The 23727-nt window shown below is 51.4% G+C and overlaps 3 protein-coding genes across 3 annotated transcripts; all 3 read left to right on the top strand.

Moving 5' to 3' along the window:
• The first annotated feature begins 11371 nt into the window (after positions 1-11371).
• LOC147412985 (olfactory receptor 14A16-like) lies at positions 11372-12337 on the top strand. Its single transcript, XM_086480852.1, has one exon. The coding sequence runs from the start codon at positions 11372-11374 to the stop codon at positions 12335-12337; it is 966 nt and encodes a 321-aa protein (XP_086336978.1).
• A 4545-nt stretch (positions 12338-16882) lies between these two features.
• On the top strand, positions 16883-17902 carry LOC147412984 (olfactory receptor 6E1-like). The gene has a single exon (XM_086480851.1). It carries the CDS (start codon positions 16883-16885, stop codon positions 17900-17902), a length of 1020 nt encoding a protein of 339 aa, XP_086336977.1.
• A 3425-nt stretch (positions 17903-21327) lies between these two features.
• Positions 21328-23381, top strand: LOC147412983 (olfactory receptor 10AG1-like). The gene is made up of 3 exons (XM_086480849.1): positions 21328-21353; positions 22647-22673; positions 22781-23381. The coding sequence occupies exons 1-3, from the start codon at positions 21328-21330 to the stop codon at positions 23379-23381; spliced, it is 654 nt and encodes a 217-aa protein (XP_086336975.1).
• Positions 23382-23727: the final 346 nt, after the last annotated feature.

Raw genomic sequence — 23727 nt, 5'->3', positions numbered from 1 at the left:
AAGAGGTGCAGGCGTGGCAGAGTGCAGGACAGCCTGCAGCAGAGATGGCCGAGGGCTCTGGCAAGGCTCAAAGGCCCAACAGGAGCAAGGCCTTGGGCCCCTTGGCTATGGCAGTGGCCTCTGCCACCAAGGCCTCCCAGGCAGAACTTTCCGTTTCTCCTTCCCCGTTGCTTGGGGAAGGCGGGAGGGCTTGTCCAGTTTCCCTGCCTTTGGCACTGCTCCCCCTCACACCCCACTGCCCCCAGGAAGAGCCCTGAGCCCCCCACGAGGGGCAGGATCTGCCTGCCCAGGGCCTGAGGGTCAGGGTTTGGACTTTCTGCTGGGTGAAACAAAGCCAGGGTTTTCTCAGCACTCCAGCCCCCTGCACAGGGCCTTTGCCTACCTGCAAGCATGGCCTCCAGTTCTCTGCTGTAACGAGTCCCTGGGGAGGCTTTGTCAGCAGTGGCCCTCAGTGGGGCCAATCAGTCCTTCAAGGGACTTTGGGGTTTGCTTCTGACTTTGACAACATGAGCAGTTTGCTCAGTTTCCTCTCAGTAGCTGAGATTCCTTTTCTTAAGGCCAAATACCCCATGGGGCTCATTAAAAGACAGAAAGCCCTAAGGAGCTATTTCTCTTCCTTTCATTTTTTCAAGTCTTCGAGATTTCTATAGCTAATTGTAGCTCTTTCAGAATGTAGTTACAGAGGAAAATTGAAAAGTGCACCTTATTAAAATTAATTTAAAAGTGTATTTTTATTCAATTTTCAGTTTAGAGAAGAGGTGATACTAGGATTCTTTAATTGATATTTATGCAGAGTGTCTCCTCAGCAGGTCTGGACAGCTAGGAACAGCAGTCCCTTGAGGTCTGACACTGTATGGACAGCTTTGCTCCTCACCTCCTCTACATCCTCATTGCTGTGTTTGTTCGACGGGGATTTACATCCTGTCTTACCTCAGACTTCTCCACACAAGTCTGCAGACAACTGTTACATCTCCATTGCACCATCTCCCACCTGCTTTCCTTAGAGAACTGCCTGCACACAGGCACAGAAGGACTTCTCCCGTGTGCAAGCAAAGAAAAGTAAAGCATGAACAAGTCTCATCAACAATAAAACACACTCCTCAACTGTGTGCTAAGTACAAGATGTCTCTAATGAGGTCGCCTTTCGACAAGGGATAATCCTATGAGAAATGTGTTAGATCGATAGATACAAAAAGGTAGGTATAAACCTAATGAAAGAGCTGGCGAGAGAAAACTAGACTACTGAAATTGTTTTAGTCCCTCAAGCTCAAAGCAGCTGCATAGGTGAGAGGTGTCTGAATGGACAAAGAGTAAATGAAGGAGAAAAATGGAGAATGATGGACAAGGCCTTTGCCTGGGCAGTTGGCATCTGAAAAGATGACTTTACAAATGGTCGTTTTATCAGGACAGGTGAAAATCCATGAAAAGGCAGAGAAATCAAATACAGCGTGTGACAGGCAGAGTAGTGGTAATGCAGGTACAGAGGAAGATCACCATGGCTTTGGCAAAGACCCAGCTGGCCCCTGGCCTCACACCTCCTCAGCCACCATGGCCATCCCAAGCCCCTGCACAACCCAGCTCCAAGCTCTTGCTCTCCCAACTCCCCAGGCACCTGGGACCTCAGCAGCAGCTGCAAACCCAGGGGCTGCCTCCTGGCCTCCCCTTTCCTCATCCCCCTGTGCCATCACAGGCACCTCCACCTGCCAGGACCTTGCTTCTGCCCTATCTCCTGCTCAGGCACAGGGGACATCCCCAGCAGCTGCCCATGCCGTGGTCCTGCTCCGCACCTCCTGGCTCCTCAGCCAAGAGGGGCTACCCAGAAACGGGAAGAGATCCAGGACATGCTTCTGTCCTGTCCCCTCCTCAGCCATCACTGACATCCCCAGCAGCGGCACAAGCCTGCTGCACACTCCTGCCCTAGCAGCTCCTGAGCCATCAGGGACAGCAGGAGGAGCTGCACAAGGCAGGGGCTGCTCTTGACCTGTCACCTGTGCAGCCACCTATGACGTCACCCAGCACGACCCATTTAGCTTAGTGTCCTGTTTTAATGTGAAGCAAGAACAGCCTGGGCAGCACTGACCCAAATATTCTTCATTTTCTTCCACAACGGAACCTCAGAGCACTCCGGAGAGTCTGGCGGCTCTCAGCGACCCATGCAGTACTTTAGCCCTCCGGCAGCCTGTTCTGGGCAATAAAAGCCTTCATGTCTGAGCTGCGAGTGTAGTTTACTCACACGCACCTCACTCAAAAAACCAGAGGTGGGGAATGCTCCACTTGCACTTTTGACACTGACACTTCCTTACGGAGCCGGTTACCACGTCTGCCCCAGCCAACCGCAGCTTCTTCAGAGCAGTCATGTGGGTGAGTTTTCCCCCAGAGAAGTTCTTCAGGCAGCTCAAGGGATGTTTTACTTCATTGCTGTACGTCACCTCTCAGTGATTCACTCCAAATGTTACGAGCTGACCACTGTTACACACCCCACAAACGCAGACACTCCACAAGAAGCAGACACCCGACTGGGATGAAAGATTGCACAGTGAGGAATGATTAAGGCCCTGCCTGTAACCTCCTCTATGACTCCTCAATTTGACACCTTCTGGATGCAAGAACTAAGGCTAAAAACGCGCTCTACTACCAGTCGGAACACGCACAGAGTTTCAATATTATAAAAAGCATTACAAAAGAAAGCTGACAAATCCTTCATGAAATTGGGATTTGAGAAGCAAGCTGACACTGAACAAGGCAGAGTTTTCCTCCACGTTTTCTGATTCCTGAGATCCATTTCTTCCCAAGTAATACATGAAGAATCTGTAAACAAGTAGCCACCTCAATGTGATAGAAAGATTATAGTAGTCTTAAAAAAAAAAAAAAAAAATCAAAAACCCCTCACACTCGAGGATTTCAGGAAATAGATACTGTCAGCAACAAATCCAGTCCCTGCAAACAGGAAGGCAGACACCAACAATGACACTCTGGTTACACAGAAAATGACATGACATTTTCTCAAGAAGTAACTTAAATGTATTAAACATCAGTCGCTGAGATCAGCTACTTCGGGACGGGCCCCGCCAGGAGCAGATATCAATGTTCAGGAGTTTTCCTGAGGTTTTCCCGCTGTAGGGAAACACCAGGGGAGCGGCGAGACCCGCCCGGAGCTTGCAGCTCTTGCGGGGAGAGGCGGAGGGGCCGTCGGCATGGCCAGAGCAACGGCTGTCACCGGCTGTCACTGCCTGCCCACAACAGGAGCCTGTGGGGAGCAAAGGAGCGGAGCGAGCAGCTCCCGCGGCATTGTGCGGGGAGGGCGCTGAAGCTCCGCCAGTTGGAGAGGCCAAGGGCGCTCATCCTCCCTGACCCTCGAGGCAGAAGGGTGGGCACTCGTGGCAGAGCCAAGGCTGCAGCTCTGGCTGGACACTCTGCACCACCGGCCCCGGCGGGGACCAGTGCCTCCAGCCAGACGGAGCTGCTGAAGGGAGAGGCTGCGGTTCAGCCCTCAGCCTGGGGGAAGTGCCTAGACCTTCCTCCTGGGGAAGGGGTGGGGAACAAACGCAGCTGCAAAAGCTGTGCTCAGGTGGAGGACCTCCTGCGGCAGGTGGCTGAGCTGCAGGGGACGGTCACAAGGCTGCGGAGCACCAGGGAGGCAGGAAAGGAGAGAGCGAGCTGGATGCAGGGGAACGCAGCAGCGGAACCACAGCCTCTGGCCAAAGAGCCTGAGGTTCTTCCACCAGCACACCCTAAACCGTTCCCTCCAGCCAAAGAGCCAAAACTCTTCCACTGGCACACCCAAAACAGGGGGAAGCCAGCCATACTGCAGATTGGGAAGTAGTGCAGGGAAGATCCAGAAGGAGGAAGAAGCCTTCCTCAAAGCCTGAGGTGCTCCTACAGAACCTCTTCATGGCTCTGCAAAATGAGGAGGGAAAAAAGGATGATGAGATAGACAACGCCTCAGAGTTGGGGAAGGCGGCTAGATCGGCTCCCCGAATTACAATAAGTGCATCCAAGAAAAAGCGATGGGTAACAGTAGTGAGAGACTCTCTTTTGAGGGGTACTGAGGCGCCCATTTGCTGACCCGCTGTCTAGAGAGTTTTGTTGCTCACCAGGGGCTGGGATTAGGGATGTCACAGAGAGTCTGTCTGACCTGGTACCTCCCATGGAGCACTCTCCATTGCTGCTGTTTCCTGTAGGCAGCAGTGACACAGCCAGAAGCAATGTCAGGAGCATCGAGAGGGATTCCGGAGCCCTAGGAGAGGCAGTGAAGGACTCGGGGGCCAAGGTCATCTTTTCACCAGTCCTCCCAGTCAAAGGCAAGGGGCTTGGAAGAGACATCAGATTGATGAAAATCTATGAACAGCTGAAGGAGTGGTGCCACAGCCAGGGCTTTTGCTACTTAGACCATGGGACTCGCTTTGAGAAGCCTGGTCTCCTGGGGGTTGCTGGAGGACATTCTCTCAGAGAAGGGGAGAACATCTTTGGACAAAGGTTAGCCAATCTCGGAAGGAGGGCTTTAAACTAGATTGGCTGGGGGAGGGGATCCTCAATCCATCCCACTTCAAGGCCATGTGCCAGAAATACATGCCCTCGCCCTGGAGATGGATCCCAGACCAGTGAGAGAGCACATCAAGTGTAAGAGAATGATTTCCAGCCAGCAAGCACTCCAGCTGGGAAGTCGGCTTCAATAGGAGGAGGGACCCACATGAATGCCTCTATGCATCTCATGGAGCATGGGGAACAAACCAGAGGCGTGAGAGATGTGTGCACATCTACAAGGCTGTGATGTTACAGGTACCAGTGAGAGGTGGTGAGATATCTCCTGTAACTGGAATGCAGGAACAGATGGGAACAGGCTCTTTAGGAAAGACAGGCAGGGGTCCTGGTGGGCAGCAGGATGACCATGAGCCAGCAATGTGCCCTTGTGCAGTCGAGAGGTTATGATCTGGTGGCAGTTACAGAGATATAGTGGGACAGCTCACATGACTGGAATGTGGTCATGGATGGCTGTGTCCTTTTTAGGAAAGACAACCCAACAAGGCGAGGTGGAAGAGGTGTTCTTTACGTGAGAGAGCAACTAGAATGTATGGAGTTCTGGCCAGGGGTGGATGAGGAGCGAGCTGAGTTTGTGGGTGAGACTCAAGGGGCAGGCTAGCATGGGAGATACTGTTGTGGGTGTCTGTTACAGGCCACCTGACCAGGATGAGGAAGTTGACAAGGCCTTGTACAGGCAGCTGACAGCAGCCTCACAATCACAGGCCCTGCTTCTCATGGGGGATTTTAACTCCCCAGATATCTGCTGGAAGGCCTACACAGCCAGCCATTCACTACCCAGGAGATTCCTCCAGTGCATCGGTGATAACTTCTTGATGCAATGTTGGTGGATGAGCCAACTAGGAGGGGAGCACTGCTGGATCTCCTCCTCACTAACAAGCAGGGTCTGGTTGAAGCAGTGAAGGTCGAGGGCAGCCTTGGCTGCAGCGACCATGAGATGGTGGAGTTCAGGATCTTGTGTGGCAGGAAGAGAATACCAAGCAAAATCAAAACCCTGGACTTCAGCAGGGCCAACTTTGGCCTTTTCAAGCAATTGTTAAGGATAATCCCACGGGACAGGGTACTAGAAGGTAAAGAGGCCCAAGAGAGTTGTTTTTTATTCAAGGACCAGTTCTTCTAAGCTCAAGATCTGAGCATCCCAGTGGGTAGGAAATCAAGAAAGGGAGCCAGGTGACTTGCATGTCACAACTAGGACGAGATGGGCAAACTCAAGCGGAAGAAGAGATTCTATAGATCTTGGAAGGAGGGGATGGCCAATTGGGAGCACTGTAAGAGTGTTGTCAGAGGATGTAGGGAGGCAACTAGGAAAGCTAAGGCCTCCTTGGAGTTAAGCCTTGCAAGGGAGGTCAAGGACAACAGAAAGGGCTTTTCCAAATACACTACAGACAAAACTAATACCAGAGGCAATGCAGGCCCACTGTTGAATGAGGAAGGTGCCCTGGTGACAGAGGATACAAAGAAGGTGGAGCTACTGAATGCCTTCTGTGCCTCTGTCTATACTGCTGGGAACAATCCTCAGGAGTCCCAGACCCCTGAGGCCCCAGAGGAAATCAGGAGAAAGGAGGAGTTTGCCTTGGTTGATGAGGACTGGGTTTGGGATCAGTTAAGCAAGCTGGACATACACAAATCTATGGGCTCTCATGGGGTGCACCCATGGGTGCTGAGAGAGCTGGCGGAAGTCATTGCTAGACCACTCCTCCTCGTCTTTGGGAAGTCGTGGGGAACAGATGAGGTGCCTGAGGACTGGAGGAAAGCAAATGTCACTCCAGTCTTCAAAAGGGCAAGAAGGAGGACTTAAGTAACTACAGACCGGTCAGCCTCAGCTCCATCCCTGGAAGTCTTCAAGATGAGGTTGGATGGAACCTTGAGCAACTTAGTCTAGTACGAGGTGTCTCTGCCATGGCAGAATAGTTGGAACTAGGTGATGTTTGAGGTCCCTTTGAACCCAAACAATTACATGATTCTATGATACTATGTTTACATCATTGACTTCTGCAAAGTCATTGGGCATTAGTAACTGGTGTTTCTCTTCAATGTGGTTCCATCTGTTACTTTTGGGAGACCAGAGGTGTCCTTTTCTTTGTTGCCCACTTGTTCTTCTCAGAAAGGGGAGGTGATAAGTCTTGGGTCTCCAGATAATGATGCAGCAATTTTATGGGAACATTGTTCCTGTCTCCTAATGCCTGTGCAATCTGGTGTGGAATTGTGGCATCAGAGGAGAGAAGTTAGCGGTGAGGAGATCCTGAGAGATGCCCTGAGGCAACCAGTCTCTGGGTGTCAGGGTGTGTGGGCAGGTGCCTAGGGTGGTTATCACCTCCCAGTGCCTGTGCTTTGAAGCCTGAAAAGGCAGGTAATCCCTCTCCATGGACACACTGCCTAACAGAAGGGAGTCTTGCCTAACCCAGTGAAACCCATTTAGTCACTGTTTGGTGCCGTCAGAACAACATGGTTGAGATATGGACCCAAGCCACCTCTGAGGATGCCATGACTGTGACATTGACATAAAAATGGAGTACACCATGTTTGGGATGGGAACCCAAATGACACCTGAGGGAACCAGGGATGAGACAGGAAGACAAGCCCCAACTCAGTAATCACCCTAGCAGATGTCCAGATGGGCTTGAGATGGAGAGGTGGACTTGACCACTGAAGCCATTGCAGGTGTTATTCAGGAGTGTGACACATGCGCCATAGTCAAGTGAGCCAAGCGAGCAAAGCCTCTGTGGTGTGAAGGATGGTGGCTGCGATATCAATCCAGAGAGGCCTCACAGATGGGTTATATCACACTGCCACGAACCTGCCAAGGCAAGTGCCATGTTCTTACTGTGGTGGAAGTGACAACCAGATGGATGGCAACATGGCCCGTGACGCAAACCACCTCCCGAAACACCATCCTGGGCCTTGAACAGCAAGTGCTGTGACACCCCAGAAAGACCTGAGGCAGACAGCAGGATTCCTTTCTGAAACACCCTCAGAAGCCCCTGGGCCAGGGAATGTGGCAATGATTGGGTGTGCCACATCCCCTGTCACACACCAGCCTCTGGAATGATTGACAGAGAGAAGAGACTGTTAAGGACAAGAGTGAGAGCAAAGGGGACTGGGAAATACAAGCGGTGGGATGCAGCCTGAGCAGAAGCCACCTGCGTAGTTAATACCAGAGGATCGACTGACCGACCTGGCCCTGCCCAGACAAAAACCTGCCTATTGCAGAAGGAGATAATGTCCCTATAGTGCACGTAGGGAACTGTCTGGGAAAGACAGCACGGGTGGCTCCTTCCTCAGGAAAAGGCCAACCTGATTGTGGGTTTTCTTTTCTCAAAGATGTGGGTGCACTGGGTTTATTTCTGGAAAATCTGATGTGTACCTGCAGTAGATTTAACCTGGGTAGAAAAAAACTCCCGATTTGAGTTGTACATTTTAGAAAGTTCTACAGCACATATCACCTAAATGAACATTCTAAAAACCTGAGCAAGTGAAGCAATGATCCAACCTGAGCTGGTTTCATGACCAGTAACTCCACACATCACACCTCTCTTGTCCTCAGTAACCGCCATCCCAAATGGAACCTAAGTCATGGACAACATTAAATCAGTGGACACTTTATGGATCATTTCATGGACATATGAGAGGGGTGACCCATAGATAAGGCAATAATAGCTGTCAGTCACGTGATGGGAAGGGGTGGTGGCAGATGAGGTGCTTTTGCACAGTGTGGGACCTGAGTATGAGAGTAAGGGGATGGAGAAGGGGTGGAGATTGGATTGGGTCTGGCTGGGCTGGAGATACATTTATTCATGGAAGATCCCAGCGTCTTGCGTTTGATTTGTGACCAAAACTATGCTGAGAACACACTAATGTTGTGGCTGTTGCTGAAGAGTCTCTGCACAGCGTCAAGGCCTGCTCTGTTTCTGACTGTGCTCCAGCAGTGAATAGACTGGGGGGGTTAGAGTACAAGAGGTTTGGAGGGGACACAATCAGGGCAATGACCCCAAGGGACCATCTTTACCCACAAGTTTTCTTGCTTTTACTCTTCTTTCCTTTTCCGCTGTTCCACAGAGGTTGGAGGAGGGAGGTGTGCAAGCTGCAGGGTTGTGCCTAAATTCTTGCTGGGTTTAACACACAACATTTACAAACAAGGAAGAGCTGGCTAGGAATGGAAAAGTCCAGGGGGAGAAGGTAGAGTTGAGGATACTGAGAAAAAGGGAAGAAAAGAAAGAACAGGGCTACTATAGGGCAGACTTCGGCCTGCTGATGGACCTTCTTAGAAGAACGGATGGGCTACAGCCAAGCAGAGAGGACAGGTCCAGAGAGCTGTTTGATACTCAAGGATCTCCTCTTAACAATCCAGAACAGTCCACCTTGACATGCTGGAAGTCACATAGAGGTGGCAGGAGGCTGGCATGGCTGAGAAAGGAGCTGCTGGCTAAAACCAAGCATGAAGGGGAAGCCTAGAAAAGGTGGTGGCTGGCTGCCTTCCAGCCTCCTTGGTTCTGTGATTCTGGGAACAGGGTGACACTCCAGAGCTCTCTGCAGCACTGTCCTCTTGCCACATGTCCCTCAGGCATTGCTCAGGCCTCTCCTGGGCACAGTCTGATCTGCACGGTGCAATGGCAAGCGCAGGTGTGGGACACTGTAGGACATCCTGTGGTGGAGACGCTCAAGGGCTCTGGCAAGACGAAAAGCCCCCAAGAGAGCCGAGGTCTTTCTCCCCTTGGCTATGGCTGTTGTCTCAATCCCCAAGGCCTACCAGAAGACTCATTCACCTTACGGCACCAGCACCTCAGTGCCTCCTCAGCCCACTCAGGACAAACCCAGAAGCAGAGGACCTTGGCCCTGCCCTTGGCACTGCACATCCCCACATCACCCTGCCCCAGGAAGAACCCTGAGGAATGGCTGAGGGACAGGGTCTGCCTTGCTGGGGCTGGGGCTCAGGGCCTGGTCTTTTGTCTTGATAAAGCACAGCAAGGTTTACTCATCATCTGAGCCACCTTCATGTTGCCTTTGCCTACCTGTCATCACTGCCTCACATTTTCCTTTTTAACCAGCCCCCAGGGAGACTTTGTCAGTAACCTCCCTCAGAGGAAACCATTAGCACTGCAAGAAACTTTGGAGTTTGCATCTGACTTTGACTCCTCAAGACGTTTCCTCAACTTCCTCACAGTCTCTGTGATTTATGAACTTCACACTAAACCACCAGAGAGATGATTAAAAAGTTGTTGGGCTGTTGCTCTGCTGCTGATCTGGGCTGGGCTCCTGGGACAGAGAGAGCTCCTAGCAAGCAGGCAGAGCTGCAGGGAGACAGCTCTGCCCAGCAGCAGCTGCTCTGCAAAGCGCAGCAGGGCTGAGGGGGCTGCCTGTGGGCACCAAGGAGAAAGGAGCGGGGCAGAGAGAGGTTGAAGGCAGGGGAGAGGGGGAGGATGGCTGAGAGCTCACTGGAGGAGAACTCTTCCCAGCCTCTGACACAGTAAGTCTCTGGGTGCAGGGTGATGTGTCGGTGGCTCCTTGCAGGATCTTCTGAATGTGTCCAACCTCTGGGATCTGTCTGTGATGGAGAAGAGGAAGCCGGGCTGCAGAGCAGGGCTTCCCTAGTGCAGTGTGAGAGGGACAGGGCATGACGGCTGCCTTCTGGTGGGGATGGCTGTGGGGTGTGAAGGTGGGTGTGCAGCCAGGGGTGCCCAGGGCTGTCCTTCCAAGCTGTGTCTCTTCACCTCAGGTGGCTGTTACCTGGGGCATGGACTCTGTCACCAGCTGGCATCAGCACTCATCCTGCCAGGGAGTTCCTCACGGATCTGTGGGGGAAGCTGTGGGTGCAAGGAGAAATCCCCAGCAAAGTTGCATCTCTCCTGACACATAAACCTCTTCCTTCTGCAGATAAAAGGGACTGAGAGCAACATGCCTGGGATGTCACCAACATGGAGGTGCTGTGCTCTGCTGTGTAAGGAGAAGGCTTTCCCGAGTGCCAGCTCTCTTCCTCTCCTGTTCCCCATTTGCAGAAGGATCAGGGTATTGCTTTGTGTTTTTTTCTCCAATTCCTGCTGCTCCTGTTCTTGCTTTTGAAAGCTCTGGGTTGTGGGCGTTGGACGTCAGGGGATTGTCTCAGATGAATTCTAAGACACTGAACGTTGGGGGCTTTGGATAATGTAGAGTGCAGTAACCTGAAACAAGGTGAGTCTCTCTTTAGGAGATGCTGGGCATTGTCTTTTGGGCACCTGAGCATCTCCCTGGGCTGAAGAGCTTGAAGTGCCCTTCTCCCTTGCTGGGAGCACTTCAGCAGGGGGGATGGGAACCCAGTGACAGGCCCATTCTCCCCCACAGGCACACTGCTGTTATCATGTCTGGAGAGAGCCTGGAGATGGAAAATGATGGTGAGAAATATTCTCTCTCAGCCTACAGTGATTCCTTCCCAGACTTTGCTGTTCAGGAGAGCAGAGTTGGAAGGGCTGGGTCCCTCCCTGGGCTCTTCCCTCTCAGACACAGCTGGTCTGGGTGCTGACTCCATCACACTGCAATAAATAGGGACAATTGTCACACGGTCACCGAGGCAAATACCTCTCACTCAAGTGAAGCACCCATTGCCAGGAACAGCTATTGAATGCACGGGCTGTTTGAGACCACTGCAATAGCACAGGTCTGACTTGTCTGGAGCCCATGGGCAGAGTCCCTGCTCGTCAATGCTGACCTCACAAAAAGGGACTGTCTGAAGTTCCCTCAAAAATGAAGCCATTGTGGGAGATATCTATGGGAAAAGGGATAAGACTGGCTCAGCGCAATCTGCCCTCACTTATCAATGACTTTTTCTCTTTCAGCAGTCCCTCATTCCTGCAATTAAATAATGTCCAATGCCAGCTCCATCAACCAATTCCTCCTGGTGGCATTTGCAGACAGACGGGAGTTGCAGCTCTTGACCTTCGGGCTCTTCCTGGGCATCTACCTGGCTGCCCTCCTGGGCAATGGCCTCATCATCACCACTGTAGCCTGCGACCCCCACCTCCAAACCCCCATGTACTTCTTCCTCCTCAACCTCTCCCTCCTCGACCTGGGCTGCCTCTCCACCACTCTCCCCAAAGCCATGACCAATTCCCTCTGGAACACCAGGGCCATCTCCTATACAGGATGTGCTGCCCAGGTCTTTCTCAATCTCTTTTTTATTGCAGCAGAGTATTTTCTTCTCACCGTCATGGCCTACGACCGCTACGTGGCCATCTGCAAACCCCTGCACTACGGGACCCTCCTGGGCAGCAGAGCTTGTGTCCACATGGCAGCAGCTGCCTGGGGCACTGCTTTTCCCTATGCTGTGCTGCACACGGCCAATACATTTTCACTGCCCCTCTGCCAGGGCAATGCTGTGGACCAGTTCTTCTGTGAAATCCCCCAGATCCTCAAGCTCTCCTGCTCAGACACCTACCTCAGGGAGGCTGGGGTAATTGTGGCTAGTGTCATTTTTGACGTTGTTTGTTTTGTGTTCATTGTGGTGTCCTACGTGCAGATCTTCAGGGCCGTGCTGAGGATCCCCTCGGAGCAGGGACGCCACAAAGCCTTTTCCACCTGCCTCCCTCACCTGGTTGTGGTCTCCCTGTTTATCAGCACTGGCTTTTTTGCCTACCTGAAGCCCCCCTCCATCTCCTCCCCATCCCTGAACCTGGTGACAGCAGTTCTGTACTCGGTGGTGCCTCCAGCAGTGAACCCCCTCATCTACAGCATGAGGAACCTGGAGCTCAAGGACGCCCTGAGGAAAGTGATGACTGGTTTCGTTGCAAAAGCAGCAATGAACTGCCCATCTTCCTCTGCCTATCACTAGTAATGGAACTCATTACCGGCCCAGTCTGTCTTTGGTGGATTGTTTGCTTTGGTTTCTTGGCGTTTTAGCTTTTCCAGGTGGTATGAAATCCTTCATTAAACTGATGCCCAAGAAAATGTTATCATTCTTTGTCCTATTTCTACGTCAGTGTCTGCCTGTCTTGTGTGCTCCAGAGACTTTGTGTAAATAAGGAGCTGTGCTCTCCGTGTGTTTAATCCAAATAAAGGACCCTGCACTGACTTATTTGTCTGAGTTCCTTTCTGCAAGATCTTCTCTGGAGCTGCGGGGGAAGCATCTGTGTGCTGAGGTGGAGGGGACAGTAGCCACCCTGAGCTGGGTCAGCCTCTCAGCCTCACCAGCGTGGCCATGGCCGCAACAGCCCACTTGCTCTGCAGAGCAGCACCACCAGTTCAGGGTCTGTGGGGAGCCTGGGGAGGGGGTGCAGGAATGGCCGTCCAGGTCAGCAGAGATGAGCTCTGTAGGGAAATGTCTCTGTGGGGAGATGGGATGTCCCGGGAGAAGAGCAGGGCACCATGTGTGTGTGTGCAGGGGGGACATGGAAAGAGAAACCCTTTGGTGTGGGTGGCAGCTCGGGTCAGGCTGCCCTTTCCCTGGGGCAAAAGTTCCCTGTTCTGTAGAACATCTGCACTGGTGCTCGCTCTGAGTGACCAGTTACAGATCAAAGGAAACACACGTGACCAAGGCAAAGTAAAGCAAACACAGGAAAACAAGCTCAGCCCCTGTAACTCAGACTGTTCCTAGCTAGCAGGAATCCACTTCTAGAAATCTGTCAAAGGCTTTTATATCTTTTCTTTTATCTTTTTTTCTTTTTTTTCCCTTTTTTCTCTCTTTTTACTTTTTTTTTCCTCTCTTTTTTTCTTTTTTTTTTTTCCTTCTTTTTTTTTTTCCCAATTTTCATAGCAACAGACTTCCCTCCCCCCCCGCCGAAAATTGACCAGGGTGGGAGGGGCAGGTCCATACTGCAGTGTTTTTGGAGGGGAGGGGGGAGCTCGTTTTTTGGGGGGTGGGGGGATGAGATCCATTTTTGGGGGGAGGGGGAAGGGTTGGGGTGACCCCAGGTGTGATGCCGGGGGTCCCCTTTCCCCCGCCATGAGCCTTCGGCATCGTCCTTGTCCTCCTTCCTCCTCGCCGGGGGTGGGCAATGGGAGGTGCTCAGCCAGGCCATGGGTGTCGGGGCCGCAGGGGTTGGGGCCGGCCGGCCCTGGCAGCTGAAGAGGAGGACGCTCTCACTGGGCGCGTCTCTCTCTGCCACACCAGGCAGACACCGTGGGAGCCGGCGCCGCCACCAGCACCAGCTGAGCCACCTTCAGCCGTGACAGCGTCCCATGGAACCAGGGGTACTCGGAGAGGGGGTACTCCAGGGGGCCCATCTGGCGCCTGTACTTAAGCGGCAAGGCACGCAACATTTCCAAGTCCCCCTCTTCCCAAGCCTTGGGGCGAAATTCGTCCCATATCTCGGGGGAATAGATAGTACATGAGTCCACTCCGGGGACTGCGATCCTGACCCACTTCAAGATACACTTAAGTTAGGACTCAATTTTGGCCTCTCTCTCCTGCACACTTTGTTCCAATTCCCTTTTTAAACTATTGAGATTCTTGCTTTGTTTATCCAGCTGCTCCTTCAGATTATTTAGCTCTTCATGACAGTCTTTTCCTCCGCAGACACAGAGGTACCCATTCTGCCCCGTTGCTCACCCCTGTCCTGCAGAGAAGATTAATGTGACTCCGCGATCCTGCTTCCTTTCAGCAGCCTGCGGAGTTCAACGGGGTTGCCACTGGATCAGCTGCTCCTTAAGTTACATTCCCAGCCGCTCACCTTTTTTCCTAGGTGATTACTTGTCCGGACGGCAGCTCTCAATCCGCTGCTTTATTCGTTCTGCTGGGCTCTCCACCGGTCGCTCACTGCCGCGATTCAAGTCCCTGTTCAGGCGCCATTTGTGGAGATTGAGGGCACGGACTCCGATCGAGGGTGAATCAAAGACCTTTATTGTTTGCTACAGCATCATTATATACGTTTCTCTACTAGTATACACGCCACTAAGTAAGCTGTGATTGGTGTACAGGCATTGTCCACAGGCCACTACCGCTAGCCCCGTTGGCTGCTGTCCTGCAGGTTTGTGTTCTTCTCGTGTCTAAGGGTCTGCACCCGTTTACTTCCCTGTTCTCTTCCTTTGCTCTTGTTCAAGGCTCAGGGCAGGAGCTGCCTCAATCCTGTTACCTCTTTCCATCCTTTCTCTCCTTTAAAGCCACCACACCAGCAGCAGCACATACACAGCTGGGAAGACAGCGGGTCCCATCCCATTCCCCTCTCAGGCTCATCTGGGGTGAAGGTCATGAGGGGGCCTTGCATCCCCTGCAGCATCAACCCATGGATTTGGTTCACTTTGGTCCTTCCCCCTGACATGTTTGTCCGTCCTGTGTTGCAGACTAAGAGATCTCTGTGGCTGTTCATGAGCCGCAGACATTCCCTGTCTCCCTGGGCATAGCTGAGTTTAACTGAGGTGTTGTGACGTGTTTCGATGGCTGCAGGGCCATTTGCAAGTCCTCGCGTTGCTCTTGTCTTTGCCAGGTCCTGCTTGTGCTCCGTGCTCGTGTTCACCTGCTGGGGAATGGCTCCTCTGCCCATGCTCAGCCTCACCATCTTGTGTGCCACCAGACCCTCTGTGCCCAATGCAGAGACTGCTTCTTCTGGGGCATCATCCCTTTGCTGAGAGGAGCCCGCACGGGCACCAGCTACTATGAACCAGGAGCGTTGCTCTCTCCTCCGCTGTGCTGCTGAGCTCCTTCACAGGGACTGCTGTGGTTTATGCCTCCATGATAGGCACCATCCTGAGGATAACCTCTGTGCAAAGCCACGATAAGGCCTTCTTCACCCGGATATCCTTCGCCTGCACATCCTCTGTTTCTTCACTCTGTGTCTCTCACGCTGGCTGCGTGTTTGGCGATGCTGGGCCTGAACAGAATCTGTCTGCAAACCTGCAGGTTCGCCTAAGGAGGTGGCTTCAGGAGAAGAATACTTTTAGATAATTTAGGTGTTACCCAACAGAGTAAGAAGACACCAGCCTTTGAGTGTGTGAACTGACCTAGAAAATGGAAACTGGGATGACCACCTCTGATTCACCGATTCACCACGCTCAAACTGCTGGGGGTGACTGAGCTTGAGCTTTTACTCAAATGCAGCCAGTGGTTTAACCTCAGAAACTTTTCCAGGCGAACCCAGTGCAGAGCTTCCCCTGTGTCAGACTAGAGGCAAAGAACAAGTCGGGCATTTGGGATGTAAGACTAGCCTGAGCCCCAAGCTGAATATCGTGCCAACGTGGAGCACCACCCTATGCTGAAATTCCCATTTTGCTCCTTGGGTAATGCTACCCATTCTGCCCTGGGACAGAGCCTGAGGGGACAGCACAGCCTGTGGAGAACTTTTGTTTCACTGCTTCAAACCCACCAGCTCCTCCCCTCGCTATCCTCCCCTTGCGTTGTGAATCATCCTGTGTCTGGTCTCATCTGCTCTGCTCCTTTCTATGTCTAAAAACAACGATATAGATTAAGGGAAAAACATTGGTCGTTATTGTATATACTTTTCTTGTGCTTCATTCTGTTAGATGCGTATTTTGAGTTTAAAAAATAATAACTGGGTACATCCGAGATTTGAGACTTGAACAGTGAGTGTCACCGACTGTGCTGCAGGTGCCTGTGAGAACTTGTTTCCCAGAGGCTCCCTCTATACTCAATGGAGACAAGAGAAAACGCTAGAGGCTGGGTCCTCCCAGCCTGTAACTGGCACGTAAAAGAAAGCTTACAAATCTCTTCCAGACACCCTTGCTCTGTGTTTAGATCAGGACATTTGAGGGTAACAGCAATGAGCAGCTGTTTGGAAACAACTGCATTTGAGTGCAGGCGGATGTCAGATGAGACTGTGTGGAACCACAGAAAATTTCAGTCACTATTTAGAGTACTAAGGAAGACAAGTCAGGCTTGGTCCTTGTTCCCCCTTCCCACCCCTGTCCTCTCCTGAAGAAACAGAGAAAAAGAAGCCATGGAAGAAAGTGGGGGATTACAGAAGAGATACTTGATATTACTTATTTTAAAATCAGCAGATTCTCAGCGATTCCTAGCCCAAAAAGGCAAGTATGGAAAAATAGAAGGAACAGCTTTTAACATACAGATTTGGTTTGATTTCATTTGTTTCTCTTTTTTAGTATTCGTGCAATAGAAGAGGAGAGTTTGGCACATAGGTGTGACAGAGGTTTGCAATAGGTCTGAGTGAATGAATTTGTGATTACCCAGGAATGGGATGAAATAGCTAACAGCCTCTTTAAAATGTGTTCTGGAGAAAGAAATCCTTTGTGAGTGTTTGGAAAGGGTAGAAAAGAGACGACAAATTCTGTGAGGACTCCCACTGAAATGCGAAACAGAGAAATTGGGGTGGGAGAAATGCTTGAAGGACTGTCTCTGTCTGTGTCATATAGCAAGACTGCAAGAAAGGAAAGCAGCAGAAAAGGAAGGACAGAAGTATTCACCCAGATGGTGAAATTATCACAGTTGGTTTTTGCCAGGTTCCTGTCTCCTCAAGATGAACTGAAATTGAGCATGGGACCAGAAAGTGAAAGTGCAGTTACTGAGTTCATCCTAGAGGGTTTCTCAGGGCTTGATCAAAGACTACAGCTATTTCTCTCTCTGGTCCTTCTGCTCGTCTACCTGACAACAGTGGTGGCGAACATGACCATCATTTTCCTGGTGTGTATGGATCACCACCTGCAAACCCCCATGTACTTTTTCATCAGCAACCTGTCCTTCCTGGAGATCTGGTTTACATCCTCCACAAGCATCAAACTCGTTGTGATCCTGGCTTCTGGGAGGAGAAGAATCTCCCTAAGCAGCTGCTTTGCCCAATCCTATTTCTATTTTGCCCTGGGCTGCACAGAGTTGGCTCTTCTGGTTGTCATGTCCTTTGACCGCTATGTTGCCATCTGCCAGCCTTTGTGTTACGCTGCCATCATGAAGCCTCAGCTCTGCATCCGCCTGGTTGTTGCTGCTTGGGTCACAGGCATCACACTCATGAGTTACCGTCTGGTCCTCCTCCACGCGCTGACTTTCTGTGGCTCCAACAAGATCCACCATTTTTTTGGTGACAACTCCCCCTTGTTCAAATTGTCCTGCTCTGACACCAGCCTGTTTTGGAAACTAGACTCTCTTTTAATATCATTTGTCATACTGGATTCCTTAGGTTTAACTCTGGCATTTTACATGGGCATCCTTCTCTGTATTCTACACCTTCCAGCAGCCTCTGGGAGGAAAAAAGCTTTTACTACATGTTCTTCCCATCTCACCACCTTGGCCATTGCATATGGGAGCTGCATTGCTCTCTATGTGTGTCCTTCAGAAGATGTTTCCTTGGAGACAAACAGAATCGTAGCTTTGCTGAACACCGTCCTGTACCCATTCTTGAATCCATTCGTCTACAGCCTTAGAAACAAGGCTGTGATGCTGGCCCTGAACAAAGCCATTGCCCGTGCAACAGTACAGCTTTTCCCCTCATCATGATGCCTTTCTGGACAGTGATTCCAAAGACCTGCTATCACATCTTAGATAATATCAGTGCATATGTATGTGACCTCCAAACACAGATGCCTCAGGAGGCTGATGTTCTTGTGGGATTGTGTCAGGCTAAGTGATACGAAGCTCATCTGTACAGTCGAAGAAAGCACTACCAATGGCAGAAGGAGTAGCTCAGCTAATACCCTGCCTCAGCTCTCCCAGACCCATCCCAGGAGAGCCACCAGCTCATCAAAAGCCCTTCTCTGCAAACTAAGAAGAGCACAGAGGCACAGTGGCAGGTGGGAACCCAGATTACAGGCTCCTGAGGCATGAACAAGTTGTCCCAGCTCCTTCCAGGGCTGCCCTCGGAGAGCCATCAGCCCCATATCCAGGTGACAAACCCATCAAGACAAGTCACTGAGAGCAGCTTTCTGGATCACCACTTGGGCTAAGGGGACTGTTGCCTGGAGGTGGAGGACACCTTTTGGGATGCAGGGCAGGAGCATTTTTGGATTGCACAGGACTTATTATGGGAAGTTTAGGGGAGGCCCTCGACCAGTGTAACCTGTTCTGTCTTCTCGTGAAATTTTATTTCCAACTCTTTCCTGAGTGAGTCAATCTCTCCTTTGCGTGAACCTGTGAGCACAGGGGTGTGAGTGCAGCAACTGGAGCAGGACCAGGGGGTCAGACAGCCCTTGTGTCGTTTGTGCCAGCAACTGAGAGACCGGAGTAACTGGACGTCAGAGTTTGCGTGTGGGTGTGTGTGTGAGACTGAGGTGGTCTGTACCAGCATCTGGAATGGGACTGTAGCCTCAGGGGCTCATACTGAGGAGACTGAGTGTCAAAGCCCGGGTGCTGGAGGGATCCATCCTGTACAGGTTTGTCTATAGAATAGAATGGTTCAGTTGGAAGGGGCCTACAATCATCATCCAGTCCAGCTGCCTGACCACTTGCCACCAAAAGATAAATCATGTCCTTAAGGGCATTGTCCCAATGCCTCTTAAATACTGACAGGCTTGGGGTGTTGACCACCTCTCTAGGAAGCCCGTTGCAGGGTTTGACCACCCTCTTGGTAAAGAAATGCTTCCTAATGTCCAGTCTAAACCTGTCCTGGTGCAGCTTGGAACCATTCCCACATGCCGTGTCACAGGATATCAGGGAGGAGAGCTCAGCCCCTCCCTCTCCACGTCCCCATTGCAGGAAGCTGTCGAGAGCAATGAGGTCACTCCTCAGCCTCTTTATTTCCAAGTTACACAAACCCACTCTCCTTAGCCGTTCCTCATAGGACATGCCTTCCAGCCCTGCCACCAGCTTTGTTGCCCTCCTCTGAGCACCTTAAGTATCTTAACATCCTTGAAAATTGTGGGGCCCAGAAGTGCACACAGTGCTCAAGGTGAGGCCACACCAATGCTGAACAGAGTGGGATAATCCCCTCTTTGGGCTGGCTGGTTCTACTTTGTTTGATGCACCCCAGCTTCCAGTTTGCCCTCTTGGCTGATGGGGAACCTTGGTGACTCCTGTTGAGCCTGCTGTCACCCAGCACCCCCAGATCCCGTTCTACAGGGCTGCTCTTCACCCACTCCTCTCCCAGTCTACACTTGTGACTGGTGTTCTTTCATCCCAGGAGTCGAATCTGACATTTGTTCTTGTTAAACACGGTGACTCCTCTGGGTCATGGATACAGGTATTAAATTGAACAGCACCCAGAAAAGGTCTGTGTGTTCCTCACGTACGTCCCAGTATGTATCCTTGCTAAGTCCATTCTGCCTGCATTTGGACACGTTCTTCTCTTTTAGGGGCCCAGGAACGTCACCCAAGAGGACTCTAATTGATGGCACACTCCTCACCAAAATGAGCTTTTAGAATCATAGAATCATGGATAGATTTGGTTGGAAGGGACATTCAATGGTCATCTAAAGACACTGAAATCATTTAGTCCAAACCCCAGCTGAGGCAGGGCCAGCTGGAGCAGGTTGCTGAAGACCTGGTCGAGGTCGGTTGATGGAGACTCCACCAATCCACTGGGGCACTCTGTTCCAGTTGTTGACCACCCTTCCAGTCAAAAAGCATTTACCTGTTTCAGACAGAATTTTGTGTCTATATATCTGTGTCCATCACCCCCTTGTCACTGGGAACTACCAAGAAAAGTTTGGCTCCCTGGTCTTCATGCTCTCCCATCAGGTATTCCTATACATTAATAAAATCCCTCCAAGCTTCCTTCTCCAGACTGAACAGTCCCACAACTCTCAGCCTTAACACCTATGAAAGCTGCTCCAGTCCCTTAAACCAGCTCTGTGGCCCTTTGCTGGACGTGCTTTAGTAGATCAGCAACTTCATCGCCCTGGGCAGCCCAGCACTGGACACAGCACTCCAGGTGTGTCCTCACCAGTGCTGAGTGGAGGGGAAGGGTCACCTCCCTCCACCTGCCAGCAACGCTTTTCCTAATGCAGTTTTAACCTAATGTTTCTCTACCCGTCCCGACTGGAATGGCCTGACTTGGGTAGAAGAATATTGAGGGAGACCACGGCAAGGGTTGGGCTGAAGCTGAGGCAAATGGCAGCCACTTTTTATCTGCTCATGCACAAGTGCAGCTGTCAGGTTGGTGAGGCATGAGTGACCCTTGGAGAGTCCATGTTGACAGTCACTCTCTCGCAGGTGCTCAGAACTGTCACCCATGAGGACTCTCAGTGATGTCACACTCCTCCCCAGCATGAGCTTGTACAGTCTGGGGTTCCCTGGGATGCACTTTCGGCCTCTTTCAAAGATGGATGTTTGTCCTCTCTCAGAAGAGACCTCTGCCATTCCCATGACCTTTACGAAGGGATATTCCAAAGAAATAGCATCTTCCCCTCGGAGTTCACTAACACTGTTCTTCCTGTTCTATGGTGGATCTAATTTCTTTAATCTTTCAGATATTTGCACCTGTTCAGGATACAATGACCACTTCTGAAGTCATCTTTTCAGATGCAGACTGGCCAGATCATTACTCTCTGGTTTCCTCCTCCCCTTAATCTTTGTTCATTCAGATGCCTCTCACTTATGTTGCTGTTTTGAGCTTCAGGCAGTAAAATCTTACCTGTCTTTCAACAGTCTGATTGTGTCCTTAGCCAACCCTTTCATTGTCTTTATTTCTAATTATCTTGTATCCACCTACTGTAGCTATTTCTCCTCAGATTATCGCTTGTAGGAAGTTCAAGCTCGTTAGAGACAGCTCGGACAGAGCATATGCTTGCAGAGTGTGTTTTATTGTTCATGAAACTTCATCATGCCGCACTGTTCTCTACACATCAGGAAAGTTCTTCTGTACCCGCGTGCAGCCGGGTCTGTCAGGAGAGCAGGCGGGAGATGATGCAATGGAGCTGTAACATCCAGCTGCAGAATGCAGGGGAGAAGGCTGATGTCACAAAAAGTGATGCAGGTTCCAGGGGACAATGAGGAAAATGGTGGGGTTGGGGAGGTAAGGAGTAAGGTTGTCCATACAGTGTCAGACCTCAAACAAATGCCTTTCTGACCAGTCCAGACCTCCTGAGGAGACCCTCGGGATCGTTAGCACTTAGAGAATGCTGCTCTAACCCCTTCGCTGAAAGAAAAGGCAGAAGGTGTAACCCTTAAAAAAAAAAAAAAATTCTTAGATGCACCTTGAAATCTTCCTCCTAAACTACACTATGAAATAGCTCCAGTTATCTGTGCAAGTTTTGAAGACTTGAAGAAAATGACAAGGTAAACAGCTCATTAGGGCATTTGGGGCTCATTCCATGACCCTCAGGTACTGAGAGAAGCCTGAAGAAACCTCTCCAGAAGTCAAAGTCAGAAGCAAAACCCAGAAGTCCCTTGAAGCCCTGACTGGCCCCCTGAGGGCCCTTACTGACAAAGCCTCCCCAGGGCCTCCTTAGAGCAGATCACTGGAGGCCATGCTTGCAGGCAGGCCAAGGCCCTGTGCAGGGGGCTGGAATGCTGAGAAAACCCTTTGCTTTGCTTTAGGAAGCAGAAAGGCCAAGCCCTGACCCTCAGGCCCTGCCAAGGCCCATCCTGACACCCTCCAAGTTCCATCTCACCAGCCTCGCTGGCAGAGGCAACTGCTCTAGCCAAGAGGACCAAGACCTCAGGCCTCTTGGACCTTTCAGCCTTGCTACAGCCCTTGGCCATCTTTACTTCAGCCTGTCCTGCCCTGCCCCAAGCCTGCACCTCTTTCCCTTCAGGCTGTTCACACCCTGCTTGCTTTCCCACCCAGCTCTCACCCCACCATTTCTCCACCTTCCCTCGTGTCTCTCCACTCTCGCTGGCCATTCCTTGAAACACAAAGCCATAGGCTGATACAGATGCCCTCTGGGGGACCTCTTGCACTGCAAGATTACCCTCTGTGAGACATTTCTTTTGTTCTCCCCTCCAGTCTAAACCTTCCAAGCTGCACTTTGTGGAGGTTTCCTTCTCTTCCCACTACCAAGAAAATCTCCATCAGCTCTGAAACCACCCTTCAAGCAGGTGCACGCTGCTCCTGTAGTGCCCTCAGCCTCCACTTCAGCAGGTTAAAGAAACCCAGAACCTTCATCCTCTCTGCACAGGCTCCAAACTCCAGCCTGGCAGATCTCCTCGGCAGGCTTTCCTTTTCCTCCCCACTCCTCCAGGCAAGGGAGCCCCAAAGCCAGACTCTGGTCACCCAGATGTGACCACAGCAGTGCCGAGCCAAGGGGGATTAGAGGTCCCTTGTCTGGGTGGCCACGCACCCCCTAGCGTAGCCCCGTCTCTGCAGCCCCATCTGCAGCTGGACTTCCACACGGTGAGTGTGTACCACCGGCTCCTCTGGCATCCCTCGTAGTGCCCAGGCCCTTCTCCTCAGGGTCTTGGCTGTGCTGCCCAGCTGTATTTTCTGGTTTTGTGGGGCAGCATTGAGTGCCTTCTCCTTGTTGCCGTGGCGCACGACCGCTGCACAGCCCTCTGTGACCCCCTGCACTATGCCCTCACCATGAGCAGGGGTCTCTGCATCTGGCTGGTGGTGGGGTCGTGGCTGACTGTCTTACCAGTGCAAGTAGGACAGACCCACCAGGAGTTCACTTTGCCCTTCTGTGCATCTCGTCACCTTCACCACTTTTTCTGTGACCTCCCCCCTCTGCTGGCACTGGCCTGTGCAGACACTTTCTGGAACCAAGGGATGCTGTACACCATCATCCTGGCATTCGGAGTCCTTCCCTTCTCCTTCATAGTTGTGTCTTACGTTAAAATTACCAGGGAAACTCTGAAAATACTGTTGGCTCTGGGCAGACACAAAGCCTTTTCCACCTGCTCTTCCCATCTCTGGGTGGTGACGCTCTGCTACGGCTTGGCCACAGTCGTCTACTTAAAGCAACGGTCAAGGGATTCCATAGGCACCAACAAATACCTTGCCCTGCTTTACACAGTTGGGACCCCCATGTTTAACCCTGTCATCTATAGCCTGAGGAATAAGGAAATGAGAATTGCCTTGAAGAAGCTCCTCTGGACAAAGTGATACTACAGAGTATGCAAAAGAGTCCCAAATAGTACCAGAACTCTCCCTGGGGTACGTGGTGGCCTGAATAAAGCACCCCATACTTGCTCCAACAAAACCGTGTGTCCAGCCTGGCTTTCATCTTCCTCAAGAAGGGGAAAGGTCTCCTGAGGCCCTCCCGTTATGCCATGCCCCACCATGACATCTTTGCACTCCAGAGCATCTTCAGTGTCCCTCTATAGCTTAACGCCAGTAGCTGCTTCAAGCTGTGCCTGACCAACCACACGTTAAAGGGAAATCATCAAAGGATGGTCAGTAGTCAATGGGGCACAGAGGGTGAAACAATCGATGAAGAGATGGCTACCCT

This window comes from Leptosomus discolor, unplaced genomic scaffold, assembly GCF_034619465.1.
Source record: "Leptosomus discolor isolate bLepDis1 unplaced genomic scaffold, bLepDis1.hap2 HAP2_SCAFFOLD_35, whole genome shotgun sequence".
Lineage (NCBI taxonomy): Eukaryota > Metazoa > Chordata > Aves > Leptosomiformes > Leptosomidae > Leptosomus > Leptosomus discolor.
This window is presented reverse-complemented; position numbering and strand designations above follow the sequence as displayed.